General features: G+C 40.0%; 1 protein-coding gene across 1 annotated transcript; it reads right to left on the reverse strand.

Moving 5' to 3' along the window:
* Nucleotides 1-10,180: 10,180 nt before the first annotated feature.
* Nucleotides 10,181-13,598, reverse strand: LOC124147247 (gamma-glutamylcyclotransferase-like). The gene is made up of 3 exons (XM_046517901.2): nucleotides 13,415-13,598; nucleotides 12,446-12,588; nucleotides 10,181-11,154 (listed from the first exon to the last, which is right to left on the reverse strand). Exons 1-3 carry the CDS (start codon nucleotides 13,526-13,528, stop codon nucleotides 10,887-10,889), a joined length of 525 nt encoding a protein of 174 aa, XP_046373857.2. The 5' UTR covers nucleotides 13,529-13,598; the 3' UTR covers nucleotides 10,181-10,886.
* Nucleotides 13,599-15,284: the final 1,686 nt, after the last annotated feature.

Genomic DNA, 15,284 nt, shown 5'->3' on the forward strand with positions numbered 1-15,284 from the left:
GATACATGATGTATGATGTACTTAGGGTGAAGCATGATACATGATGTATGAAGCATGCTGTATGATGTACTTAGGATGGAGCATGATACATGATGTATGAAGCACGATGTATGATGTACTTAGGGTGAAGCATGATACATGATGTATGATGTACTTAGGATGAAGCATGATACATGATGTATGAAGCATGATACATGATGTATGAAGCACGATGTATGATGTACTTAGGATGAAGCATGATGCATGATGTATGAAGCATGATCTATGATATACTTAGGATGAAGCATGATACATGAAGCATGATACATGATGTATGATGTACTTAGGATGAAGCATGATACATGATGTATGATGAACTTAGGATGAAGCATGATACATGATGTATGATGTACTTAGGATGAAGCATGATGCATGATGCATGAAGCATGATGTATGATGTATTTAGGATGAAGCATGATACATGATGTATGAAGCATGATGTATGATGTACTTAGGATGAAGCATGATACATGATGTATGATGTACTTAGGATGAAGCATGATGCATGATGCATGAAGCATGATGTATGATGTATTTAGGATGAAGCATGATACATGATGTATGAAGTATGATGTATGATGTATTTAGGATGAAGCATGATACATGATGTATGATGTACTTAGGATGAAGCATGATACATGATGTATGAAGCATGATGTATGATGTATTTAGGATGAAGCATGATACATGATGTATGAAGTATGATGTATGATGTACTTAGGGTGAAGCATGATACATGATGTATGAAGCATGATGTATGATATACTTAGGATGAAGCATGATACATGATGTATGAAGCATGATGTATGATGTACTTAGGATGAAACATGATACATGATGTATGATGTACTTAGGATGAAGCATGATACATGATGTATGAAGCATGATGTATGATGTACTTAGGATGAAGCATGATACATGATGTATGAAGCATGATGTATGATGTACTTAGGATGAAGCATGATACATGATGTATGAAGCACGATGTATGATGTACTTAGGATGAAGCATGAAACATGATGTATGATGTATGAAGCATGATGTATGATGTACTTAGGATGAAGCATGATACATGATGTATGATACATGATTTATGATGTACTTAGGATGAAGCATGATACATGATGTATGATGTACTTAGGATGAAGGATGATACATGATGTAGGAAGAATGAAGCATGATCTATGATATACTTAGGATGAAGCATGATACATGATGTATGATACATGATTTATGATGTACTTAGGATGAAGCATGATACATGATTTATGATGTACTTAGGATGAAGCATGATACATGATGTATGATGTACTTAGGATGAAGGATGATACATGATGTAGGAAGAATGAAGCATGGTGTATGAAGCGTTATATGAGGTGAAATTGCATGTGTGGCTGCTTGTACTAGTCCGGACTAATACCGAGTTTATAGTGCTAGCCCACTGAGTGAGTGAGTGAGTATGGTTTTACGCCGCTTTTAGCAATATTCCAGCAATATCACGGCGGGGGACACCAGAAATGACTAGCCCACTGAGATACCATACCAGAGTTTAACATGAATACCCCACTCAGACACAGTATACTGATTCCGAGGCAACCAGTCATTGTATTAGCCCCTTAATGTCGAGCGCCAGGCAGGGTAACAACTATTATCATCTTTTAATGTATCTTGGTATAAAACCCACGATCTTACGCTGCCCAGGCAGACGCTCTATCCACTTGACCACGGAAGCGGTACGTAATATATGAAGCGCGATATATCAAGCATGAAGAAAGAAGTATGAAGTAAGAAGAAAGAAGAATGAAACATGAAGCAAGAAGTATGAGGTAAGAAGTAAGAAGAATGAAACATGAAGCAAGAAGTATGAAGCAAGAAGTATGAAGTAAGAAGCATGAAGTAAGACGTATGAGGCATGAGATAAGAAGTTTCAAACATGAAGTTAGAAGTATCAAACATGAAGTAATAAGTGTCAAACATGAAGTAAGAAGTATGAAACATGAAGTAAGAAGTATTAAACATTAGTAAGAAGTATCAAATATGAAGTAAGAACTATGAAACATGAAGCATGAGTAAGAAGTGTGAAACATGAAGTAAGAAATATGAAGCATGAAGCAAGAAGCATGAAGTATGACGCATCAAACATGAAGTAAAAAGTATGAAGAATGAAGCAAGAAGTATGAAGTAAGAAGCATGAAGTATGAAGCATGAAGTAAGACGTATCAAACATGAAATAAGAAGTATGAAGCATGGGCTAAGAAGTATCAAACATGAAGTAAGAAGTATGCAACATGAAGTAAAAAGTATTAAACATGAGTAAGAAGTATTAAGTATGAAGTAAGAAGTATTAAATATGAAGTAAGAATTATCAAATATGAAGTAAGAAGTATGAAACATGAGTAAGAAGTGTGAAACATGAAGTAAGAAGTATGAAGCATGAAGTATGACGCATCAAACATGAAGTAAGAAGTATGAAGAATGAAGCAAGAAGTATGAAGTAAGGAGCATGAAGTATGAAGCATGAAGTAAGACGTATCAAACATGAAGTAAGAAGTATGAAGCATGGGCTAAGAAGTATGAAACATGAAGTAAGAAGTATGAAACATGAAGTAAGAAGTATTAAACATAAGTAAGAAGTATTAAATATGAAGTAAGAAGTATTAAATATGAAGTAAGAATTATTAAATATGAAATAAGAAGTATCAAACATGAAGTAAGAAGTAATGAGAATGGGGTAAGAAGAATAAAAAAAGATAAGAAGTAGGAAACATGAAGTAAGAAGTATCAAACATGAAGTAAGAAGTATCAAACTTGAAGTAAGAAGTATTAACCATGAGTAAAAAGTATTAAACATGGAGTAAGAAGTATGAAACATGAAGGAAGAAGTATCAAACATGAAGTAAGAAGTATCAAACTTGAAGTAAGAAGTGTTAAACATGAAGTAAGAAGTATGAAACATGAAGCAAGAAGTATCAAAAATGAAGTAAAAAGTATGGAACATGATGTGTGGCGTCTGGAGCATGGTGAATGACGTGTGGAGCATGGTGTATGACGTATGGAGCATGGTGTATGACGTATGGAGCATGAAGTATGAAGTATGGAGCAAGATGTATGACGTATGGAGCATGGTGTACGACGTATGGAGCATGGTGTATGACGTATGGAGCATGGTGTATGACGTATGGAGCATGGTGTATGACGTATGAAGCATGATGTATGACGTATGAAGCATGGTGTAAGATGTATGGAGCATGATGTGTGACGTATGAAGTATGATGTATGACGTTTGAAGCATGTCGTATGAAGTATGGTCTATGACGTATAAAGTATGATGTATGACGTATGAAGCATGATGTATGACGTATGAAGCATGATGTATGACGTATGAAGCATGGTGTATGACGTATGAAGTATGATGTATGACGTTTGAAGCATGTCGTATGAAGCATGGTGTATGACGTATAAAGCATGATGTATGACGTATGAAGCATGATGTATGACGTATGAAGCATGATGTATGACGTATAAAGCATGGTGTATGACGTATGAAGCATGGTGTATGACGTATGAAGCATGGTGTATGACGTATGAAGCATGATGTATGACGTATGAAGTATGATGTATGACGTATGCAGCATGGTGTATGACGTATGAAGCATGGTGTATGACGTATGAAGTATGATGTATGACGTTTGAAGCATATCGTATGAAGCATGGTGTATGACGTATGAAGCATGATGTATGACGTATGAAGCATGATGTATGACGTATGAAGCATGATGTATGACGTATAAAGCATGGTGTATGACGTATGAAGCATGGTGTATGACGTATGAAGCATGGTGTATGACGTATGAAGCATGATGTATGACGTATGAAGCATGGTGTATGACGTATGGAGCATGGTGTATGACGTATGAAGCATGGTGTATGACGTATGAAGCATGGTGTATAACGTATGAAGCATGATGTATGACGTATGAAGCATGATGTATGACGTATGAAGCATGGTGTATGATGTATGGAGCATGATGTATGACGTTCAAAGCATGTCGTATGAAGCATGATGTATGACGTATAAAGCACGATGTATGACGTAAGAAGCATGATGTATGACGTATGAAGCATGATGTATGACGTATGAAGCATGGTGTATGACGTATGAAGCATGGTGTATGACGTATAAAGCATGATGTATGACGTATGAAGCATGGTGTATGACGTATGAAGCATGGTGTATGACGTATGAATCATGATGGATGGCGTATGAAGCATGATGTATGACGTATGAAGCATGATGTATGAAGCATTGTGTATGACGTATGTAGTATGATGTATGACCTGTGAAGCATGATGTATGACGTATGAAGCATGATATATGACGTATGAAGCATCGTGTATGACGTATAATGCATGATGTATGACGTATGAAGCATGATGTATGATGTATGGAGCATGATGTGTGACGTATGAAGCATGGTGTATGACGTATGGAGCATGATGTGTGACGTATGAAGTATGATGTATGACGTTTGAAGCATGTCGTATGAAGCATGATGTATGACGTATAAAGCATGATGTATGACGTATGAATCATGATGTATGACGTATGGAGCATGATGTGTGACGTATGAAGTATGATGTATGACGTTTGACGCATGTCATATGAAGCATGGTGCATGACGTAAAAAGCTTGATGTATTACGTATGGAGCATGATGTGTGACGTATGAAGGATGGTGTATGATGTATGAAGCATGACGTATGACGTATGAAGCATGATGTATGACGTATGAAGCATGATGTATGATGTATGGAGCATGATGTATGACGTATGAAGCATGGTGTATGACGTATGGAGCATGATGTATGACATATGAACCGTGATGTATGACGTATGAAGCATGGTGTAAGACGTATGGAGAATGATGTATGACGTAAGAAGTATGATGTATGACGTTTGAAGCATGTCGTATGAAGCATGGTGTATGACGTATAAAGCATGGTGTATGACGTATGAAGCATGGTGTATGACGTATGAATCATGATGGATGACGTATGAAGCATGATGTATGACGTATGAAGCATGATGTTTGAAGCATTGTGTATGACGTATGTAGTATGATGTATGACCTATGAAGCATGATGTATGACGTATGAAGCATGATATATGACGTATGAAGCATTGTGTATGACGTATGTAGTATGATGTATGACGTATGAAGCATGATATATGAGGTATGAAGCATGGTGTATGACGTATGATGCATGATGTATGACGTATGAAGCATGATGTATGATGTATGGAGCATGATGTGTGACGTATGAAGCATTGTGTATGACGTATTTAGCATGATGTATGACGTATGAAGCATGATGTATGAAGTATGAAGCATGATGTTTGACGTATGGAGCATGATGTGTGACGTATGAAGTATGATGTATGACGTTTGAAGCATATCGTATGAAGCATGGTGTATGACGTAAAAAGCATGATGTATGACGTATGAATCATGATATATGACGTTTGAAGCATGTCGTATGAAGCATGGTGTATGACGTATAAAGCATGATGTATGACGTATGAATCATGATGTATGACGCACGGAGCATGATGTGTGACGTATGAAGTATGATGTATCACGTTTGACACATGTCATATGAAGCATGGTGTATGACGTAAAAAGCATGATGTATGACGTATGGAGCATGATGTGTGACGTATGAAGGATGGTGAATGATGTATGAAGCATGACGTATGACGTATGAAGCATGATGTATGACGTATGAAGCATGATGTATGATGTATGGAGCATGATGTGTGACGTATGAAGCATTGTGTATGACGTATGGAGCATGATGTATGACATATGAACCATGATGTATGACGTATGAAGCATGGTGTAAGACGTATGGAGAATGATGTGTGACGTATGAAGTATGATGTATGACGTTTGAAGCATGTCGTATGAAGCATGGTGTATGACGTATGAAGCATGATGTATGACGTATGAATCATGATGTATGACGTATGGAGCATGATGTGTGACGTATGAAGTATGATGTATGACGTTTGAAGCATGTCATATGAAGCATGGTGTATGACGTAAAAAGCATGATGTATGACGTATGAAGCATGATGTATGACGTATTGAGCATGATGTGTGACGTATGAAGGATGGTGTATGATTTATAAAGGATGTAGTATGACGTATGAAGCATGATGTATGACGTATGAAGCATGATGTATGATGTATGGAGCATGACGTATGAAGCATGGAGTATGACGTATGGAGCATGATGTATGACGTGTGAACCATGATGTATGACGTATGAAACATGGTGTATGACTTATGGAGGATGATGTGTGACGTATGAAGGATGGTGTATGATATATGAAGCATGATGTATGACGTATGAAGCATTGTGTATGACGTATTTAGCATGATGTATGACGTATGAAGCATGATGTATGACGTATGAAGCATTATGTATGACGTACGTAGCATGATGTATGACGTATGAAGCATGATGTATGACGTATGAAGCATGATGTATGACGTATGGAGCATGATGTGTGACGTATGAAGGATAGTATATGATGTATGAAGTATGGCTGATGACGTATGAAGCATTGTGTATGACGGATGTAGCATGATGTATGACGTATGAAGCATGATGTATGACGCATGAAGCATGATGTGTGACGTATGAAGCATGATGTAAGACGCATGAAGCATGATGTATGACGTATGAACCATGATGTATGAAGCATGATGTATGACGTATGGAGCATGATGTGTGACGTATGAAGGATGGTGTACGATGTATGAAGCATGACGTATGACGTATGAAGCATGATGTATGAGGTATGAAGCATGGTGTATGACATATGAAGTATGATGTATGACGTATGAAGAATGATGTTTGATGTATGGAGCATGATGTGTGACGTATGAAACATGGTGTATGACGTATGGAGCATGATGTATGACGTATGAAGCATGATGTATGACGTATGGAGCATGATGTGTGACGTATGAAGGATGGTGTATGACGTATGAAGCATGGCGTATGAAGCATGATGTATGACGTATGAAGCATGATGTATGACGTATGAAGCATGGTGTAAGACGTATGATGCATGATGTATGACGTATGAAGCATGATGTATGATGTATGGAGCATGATGCGTGACGTATGAAGCATGATGTATGACGTATGGAGCATTATGTATGACGTATGAACCATGATGTATGACGTATAAAGCATGATGTTTGACGTATGGAGCATGATGTGTGACGTATGAAGCATGGTGTATGATGTATGAAGCATGATGATGAAGCATTATGTATGACGTATGAAGCATGATGTATGACGTATGAAGCATGAGGTATGAAGCATGGTGTATGACGTATGGAGCATGATGTATGATGTATGAAGCATGATGTATGAAATATAAAGCATGATGTATGAAATATAAAGCAAATGATTGTCCTTTATACATGTAAACTGGAGGAAAAGAAAGTAGACACTTCAAAGTGCATTTGACCAAACAATTACCAACGTTAGCAAAAGTTACCAAATGTTACTAAACGTTATTAGGTTCAGAACTGTCGCGGAGACCCCACACTCATTAAGCCCAAGATATAACCATGGAACCCGTCTCAAATACATTCCAACTGAATAACCATTTCTTGTTTGTTTTATTTTCAGCAACGTTCAAATAAGGGTGAAGACTTTCTTTTGGTCGACAGTTGCGGGGGACATCAGAAATGGGCTTCACACATTGTACCTGTGTGGGGAATCGATCCCAGGTCTTCGGGGTGACGAGCGAACACTATAACCACCAGGCTAACCCACCCACTCCTTCACCTATTTGACCTTCATCTAGATTTTTACTCCTATTTTTCAAAATCTCCTATCTATATCGGTCATAGATATAACGTAATCATAAACACGTTGGAACATGACTTAATAACAGAGAGTATTGACATCGAGAACATATACCATGTTGTAAGGGTTCTGTTACGATCATGGTTTCATGCCTGGTATAACAGATCAAGCAATCAACACCTTCCCCTAATATAGCATGAAACTTGGTATGTTCCTAAAAGTATCTCTAAAACCGATCCGTGATGTATGCATAGTTGTATAACAGCATAGCTTCGTGATAAATTGATAATATATTAATAGCAGCAAAATATATTAACTTATGACTACTACCGCAGTACCAAATGGAATGTACTAGCGCACAAGGACGTGGCAATAACAAATTTGTTGCTACATAAGAAGTGGTGTTGACTGTTCCTGAGACTGAACAGTAACATGGACAAACCTATTATGTTTAACACCCAGTACAGTATACGTATCATTACAAATACATAGTTCATGAAACATAGATATAACACTCTGTGTTGAGCACTACTTGTAGACGGAGACTTTAGCCCGGTTTGTGTAGATGTGTTCTATGGAATAACGGTGTGCTTTAACTTATAACCATAGTTTCGCTTATCACCAAAATGTGATATTAACCTAACCGTTTTGCTTTCCTTCAACGAGGACAGATTTATTTTGCATGGTGTAATCTTGTCTGGTTACCTTGTGTTAATACAGGTCAATAGACCTTGATATCCTAAGTAATACACAACTTTCTTAGGCATGCAAATTTATAAATTTTCTTCGCCCAAGGAAATTTACATAAATATATTTCAAACTCTTGTAGTGAAGTATTCAATTCGGTAATAATGCTTTCACATTTCTGCAAATACAGTTAGTGTGGAATCCGTTAATACTCCAATCTGTGTACAATATAGCCCACTTCACTGATAACATCTCACCATGGGGGGATGTCACGAGAGCGACCTTTGCTTCGCTTGGGTACAAAATCATGGGGAAAAGGCTGCTCTGGTGGGGCCGTAAGTCGTTGTGACCGATTTATTTTTGTTAGGAGAGAACGGTAGGCAGACAAGGGGGGCGTCTCAAAACTAATTCAGAAGCATCCTTTTATACCGCCATATCCATTCGATCCACTTCCGCAACAGGTTCGTTAAGGCGACGCCAACGGCTGCAACGGCGTTGGGCCACCCCATTATTCGACGTCAACGCGGTGCTGGTGTCAGAGCCCATCGTCCCTTCCGTAGAACGGTACCTTCCGTAAGACATGGAGTGCAATGGGCACGACCTGTATGACGTTGGCAGCGACGTCACTGGCATAGGGCATACTCTACACGGTCGAGCGTCGCTTCCTCTGCATCGGGTTCATGAAAGAGCCAGTGTGTATGGAGGGAGGGTGGCACGTAGATGCGCCCAAGAGGTCAACCCATATGGAGGAGTTGGTGGATAGTTTGGTGGGGGGCGGGGGGGGGGGGGGGGGGGGACATTTGCGACGACAAGAAAACACGCCTCGTGATCGTAAATGACAACTTGAACACTCGGGGATACAAAAATCAGGTTCATTTGGTAATTTATATCTTAAAGTAGACATAATGTATGTATTACAACTTCTTTAATACTGTATAGGCGACGTTTAGGTATAGATCCTTGACAACGGTATAAGGATCTATACCGAAGCGTTGCCTTTACAGTATTAAAGAAGTTGTTATCCAAAAATTGTGTCTACTTTGTCATCGGTGAACTTCTAAGTGATGCCTATCAAAAAATATATATGTTGTAACCAAACAATATACAACGATGTTACAGTAAAGCGATATGGGCATACGTACGTTCATGACACCTCACCTATTGAGGAACATATTTATTCTAAAATTGTGTATACACCTTTCGAGGTATAAAATAGGGATATAAGTAATTATAAAAATGACATTTACTTTGTATGAGTTCCAAGTCGCATGTTCCGACGATCATACAGTTTAGCCTACATACTCTGAAGGTTCATTCAGCAATGGCCTCACACACGGTGGATGTGAGTTGTTAATTGTGTTCCTTTCACCGACTTTCAAACACAGTTAGAAGTTTTGTCTATGCACATCACTTTTAACTCATTCGATATACGCCTGAATGAACACATTAACATTATTACATTCACTTGACTGATCCTGCTAGTTTCTGACATGGAATGTATTTTTTACTAATTCTTGTCATTATGCAGGATTCATATTCCTGTTAGCCTGTGGGAGACCTGTATATAAATGCAGGTAAGTAGAGCAAGCCGCCACCAGTTACTGCAGACATCGCGTACTTGTTCCCGGTGCTCTGTATTCAGACTTTTTAAAAAAAAAAATAGATTATTAGACGAGTGTTTTCGTAGAGTAGATGTCCTTTATTAAGTATCCATACTGAGGAAACGCACACCAAAGGCTAAAAGATGCAATGTGTGAATGAAGCGAAAACAAAGGCTAGTAGTAATGCCGTTAAAATACATGTCATTCGTACTAAGTTTCAGAAACAAAAATAAACAAAATTTACTAAATAACCGCGTTTAGCAGTGCCTGAGAGAAGCGACCCAGTTGTGATATAGAGTCTAGTAATTCTAAGTCCCGGTTCTTCATATACACACTCACACAGTGGAATACCGCTTTCAAGTCTCCTAACATGTGTCTATAACAGAATACAAGAAGCAGTATACTTACTGTTGTAATTGTATTGTAAAATACAAGGCAACTTTAGAACAACACTTGGAAATTATTGGGCTTGAGATAATGTGACATATATCTATAATAATATACAATATATATTGATCTGAAAAATTAGGTGAATTAACTTTATATAGTATCCGTCAATCCTAGTAACAAGCTGTGCCCAATATAGTCCATTTCACTGTTACCATCTAAATATGACCTCGACGGGAATATATGCCACAGTAACACTGTGTCGACTTCCACGTTATTGTCAAGGCTGCCTTTTCAGTATCGCCAGGACGTCTTCATACACGGCAACACGACCGCTAAAGCCGTTGTCTTGCAGACCCTTCAGAGTTTGAATGTACTCCTCCGGAACGTTGCTCTGTTGAGCTCCACGCACTATTACGTCCTTATACTGCGGTGAAGGGAGCTCCTCCTGACCTTGACCTTCACGCATAGCAAAGCCGTAGCATATGAACTTGTTACCCTGAAGGTCAGTCACCTCCAGGTCGAGTCCTTGGTGAGTATTTTCTTGACTGCAGCGATAATACGAAAAAGCCAACATGTGAGAAAGTTACAAACACACGTTTCAGGATGAGCTCTTGCGACAGTTATCATATTAAGTTTATAAAAAAGAGTATATGTTTTCTGTGATATACGGTGCTCATCAATAATGATGAATCTCGAATACTATCTAATGTTTCCCTCAGAGTCTCATTGCTCACCATGAATCCTGAATACTAATAAATATAATATTCAATAGCATTGAGAAAAGTGATTTGAAGTCCCCCCCCCCCCCCCCCCCCCCCCCCCCCCACACACACACACACGCATGGTATCGAAAAAATCAAATGTTACAAAGGAAACGTTGAGACGGTTGTGTACACCATTAATTTGCTTTAAATGTTGATTCTGCGGACTAAATACAATTATATGTGTGTCCCGCGTACCACCCTGCTCAGTCCTGAATAGACCCCCGAATCCTGCGTTTGCATAAAGATACAGTTTCCACCCTTGCCGAACTAGGCTGTGCTTCCGGAATTACACTTTGGCTGGACTAACGAGTCTATGCATAATCCAATCAAAATCGCGTAACGAAATCGACATCCGGTTCGTGAACAACATGGCTTTCAACGATTTTCATGGGTTTGTTTATGAAGGTGCTCAGATGAGTTTAGGCACTATGCGAGGAAAGACTCGTTTTATTACAAAAGAGGTCTTGACTATCGATCAGATCGTCTTGGCCGGGCGCCGCCATGTTGTTTGAAGCAAAGGCAGGTGATATGAAAGGTGGAATCTGATAGGTCAATAGGAGGGACATAACTCGTAATAGCCACTGCTTCCACTACGATCGAGCCATGAGGCGGAAACTGGACTTTTATTGTCAGTCAAAGCCCTTGCCACGGGAAACTGCAAAGAATGACGTCATGTTTACAACAGCCGGTTGTTTAAGAGGACACATTCATAAATGTGTAGACTTTATGGCAATAGTTGCCATTGGTGACTGACACAGATGTCAATATATTCTGTAACAACATCCTATGTTTGAATTAACCAATTAGCAGCAGCTGTGGTACTGGGACGGGCGTTGCCGAGCCACCTTTGAGCCCGTCCATGATTGTTTCAAACCATCTTCCTGTATCGTCACAGTACCCTCCATGTGTTATACAAGTGAACATTTCTGTTTCAAAAGTCTGGCTAGTTTAATTGTCGTGAAGATTTACGGTGATGAAAAATAAACATATACAGTAGATCCTATTTTATTACGGAATGTCACCCAATAGAAGTTCAAGGAATATTCAATGAAACTTCAGACGTCCAGATTACCTATCCAATTCGGCCTTCACATTGTCTTCCAGTTCCCAGATCACCCCCCAAACATGGCTGCCTGGTGACTTCCGGAGATTAGCTGTTGGTCCTTGCCAGACTCCTGGTAACGGCCAATCACGGCAAAATGCCAGACGGTAATTCTGGAATCACGGGAACTTATAAAATGTGGGCTCGGATCATTTTATCAAAACAAAATAGATAGTCCCCGAAAATGCTTGAACAAAATATGCTTAAGACTGTTTCAAAGAAATTGTCAGCCACAAACAATGCATTGATGTCCAATGCAAAAAAACAATTTAGACTCATAAATTTATAATAATCAAATGAAATATCTGGTTTTGCAGCTGTTGCTGAATAAATATCAAGTCTCCATACAAAATCAAAGCCTCTCCCCTCCCCACAAAAACCAAAAAAGCCCCCCAAAACATAACAAAACATCAACAAACAAAACAAAACAAAACACAAAAACAAACAAACAAACAAAAAACCCACAAAGTGAGTCTAGTCATTCAATAACTCAGTTATTCTTTCAGTGGGAAAGCGGGTACACCAATGATCACAGGCGCTGTAATTCTTTGGAGCAGAGTTCGGTCCAAGAATCGCACTGTTTATGTTTCTTGGTTTGTCACAACCATACCCATGCTCGTGGGTTTCATCAAAGTGGTATATTTACCGTTTGAGACCTGTATCACTTCAAGCTTTCCTACCAAGATGACACGACCTGGTATAACTGGAATACTGTTCAAAGCGGCGTTAAACCAAATTTACTCACCCAGTATTTCGTAAATTATCCAAGCTTTACAAGTTGTTCTTTCTAGGAGTTAATATTAAAACATATATGTTATACAAAACAAGTTTCAATGTTTCTTAAACAAGCAAAAAGCATCCCCCTCGCAAAACACGCATAGTTTTATGTATGTCGTAACATACAACGTATCATCTGATTTCATAGACCTCTGTTCTTACCTCCAACTTGGCAGGACCCCTAAATATCTTTAACGCCATAGGGTTGTAGCAGAGCATGCGTTCCTTCAGCATGTTGCTGGCATAGGCGAAGTGGAGGAATCTTCCGGTAGACATGATGGCGTCAGTCACAGACCCTGCCCCAGTGACACTGCACGGGACGGATCTTCTGGCCTTGACACTGCGGCATATGCTGTGTGCCCACGCCCCTACCCATAACGAGGCCGGTATACCCGAATAGAGGCTGACTGATGCAATTGACTTGTCCTCTCCTAATATTGGCCAAGATTATTAATGGAAACGCGTAGGAAAGTAGTGGATGGGGAGCTGCTTTTTTTTAATTTATGAAGGAAATTTGGTACTGGGCGGGGAGGATCTGACCGAAATACATGTTTTGTGCTTGTGTAAATAATGAAAAAAATTAATTGAATAAATTGCAAATGAATAAAACTTTTTCATAATGGAATATCGTTAACATCGATTGTTTAGAGGCCGTCGTGATATAGCTGGACACATTCACCGTTGGTTTCACGTTTTAGTACGTAATAGGCATTGTGCTATTTCTCCAAATATTAAATAGTCTCATTTTCGGATAACATTCACAACGTCCGATGAGGCCAGTTGGTGTATATTTGGAAAAGGGGCTAACGAACCACACTCATGACGGGATTATAGTTTGAATTCAGAGCACGGATTTACAACTATAGAATTATAGCTGTGTGTGACTTGACCTACATAGGAAACGTGGTCAGTGTTCGTTTAATGACCCAGCAACCCGTGTTGTGCCGAGTCATTTTATGATGCTATCACACAAACGTAGGGTGGTAACTGTGTTGAACAAAATGACACATGTTCAACTTGAACCTCGAGGACAACAAACTGATATGACCCCTACCCGAACACGTCTAGAGGGATCGGGGGTCGCGTGTGTGTGTGTGTGTGTGTGTGTGTGGTGCTAACAAGGGCGGGTGTCTACCAGTCGTGGAGTCCACTACAGTTTGATAAACAGTCTCCGACAAGGGCGGGTGTCTACCAGTCGTGGAGTCTACTACAGTTTGATGAACAGTCTCCGACAAGGGCGGGTGTCTACCAGTCGTGGTGTCTACTACAGTTTGATAAACAGTCTCCGACAAGGGCGGGTGTCTACCCGTCTTGGAGTCTACTACAGTTCGATAAACAGTCTCCGACAAGGGCGGGTGTCTACCAGTCGTGGAGTCTACTACAGTTTGATGAACAGTCTCCGACAAGGGCGGATGTCTACCCGTCGTGGAGTCTACTACAGTTTGATAAACAGTCTCCGACAAGGGCGGGTGTCTACCCGTCGTGGAGTCTACTACAGTTTGTTGAACAGTCTCCGACAAGGGCGGGTGTCTACCAGTCGTGGGCGGGTGTCCACCCGAATCTGGTTCACGGTCTGAGACCTGTGGCGGGGGGTGTCAACCCGGGGTTGGGATGTGCGACGTCGATCCGTTCTCGACGTTGAGGAGCAGGTTTTGAAACGTGGCAGGGTCTACCCGAGTTTGGTCTCCGATCAGTGACGGCTATCTACCCGAGTTAAGGGTATAGAATTCGACCCGTGGCGGTGTCTATCCGAGGGGGTCGGGGTGGAGGAGAGTCACAGCATGGGCGCTATAGAGATTCCCCGTGAGCGGAATATCTGACAGTCACAACATAAACACGTTATGAGATTTGATGTTCATCGTAACACCATATGTCACTCTGGGGTCCGTACCCCAAAACTGGCGACACGTTCGGGACACCCACGAGTGACGTCAAACTGCAACTCTCCGCCATCCCTGTCTTACGTCTGATAAGTGCAAGGACTGAGGGGAATCGAGGACGAGAGCGTAACACCCGACCACGACGTCCAGTT

This window comes from Haliotis rufescens, unplaced genomic scaffold, assembly GCF_023055435.1.
Source record: "Haliotis rufescens isolate VD_foot unplaced genomic scaffold, xgHalRufe1.0.p SCAF_30, whole genome shotgun sequence".
NCBI lineage: Eukaryota > Metazoa > Mollusca > Gastropoda > Lepetellida > Haliotidae > Haliotis > Haliotis rufescens.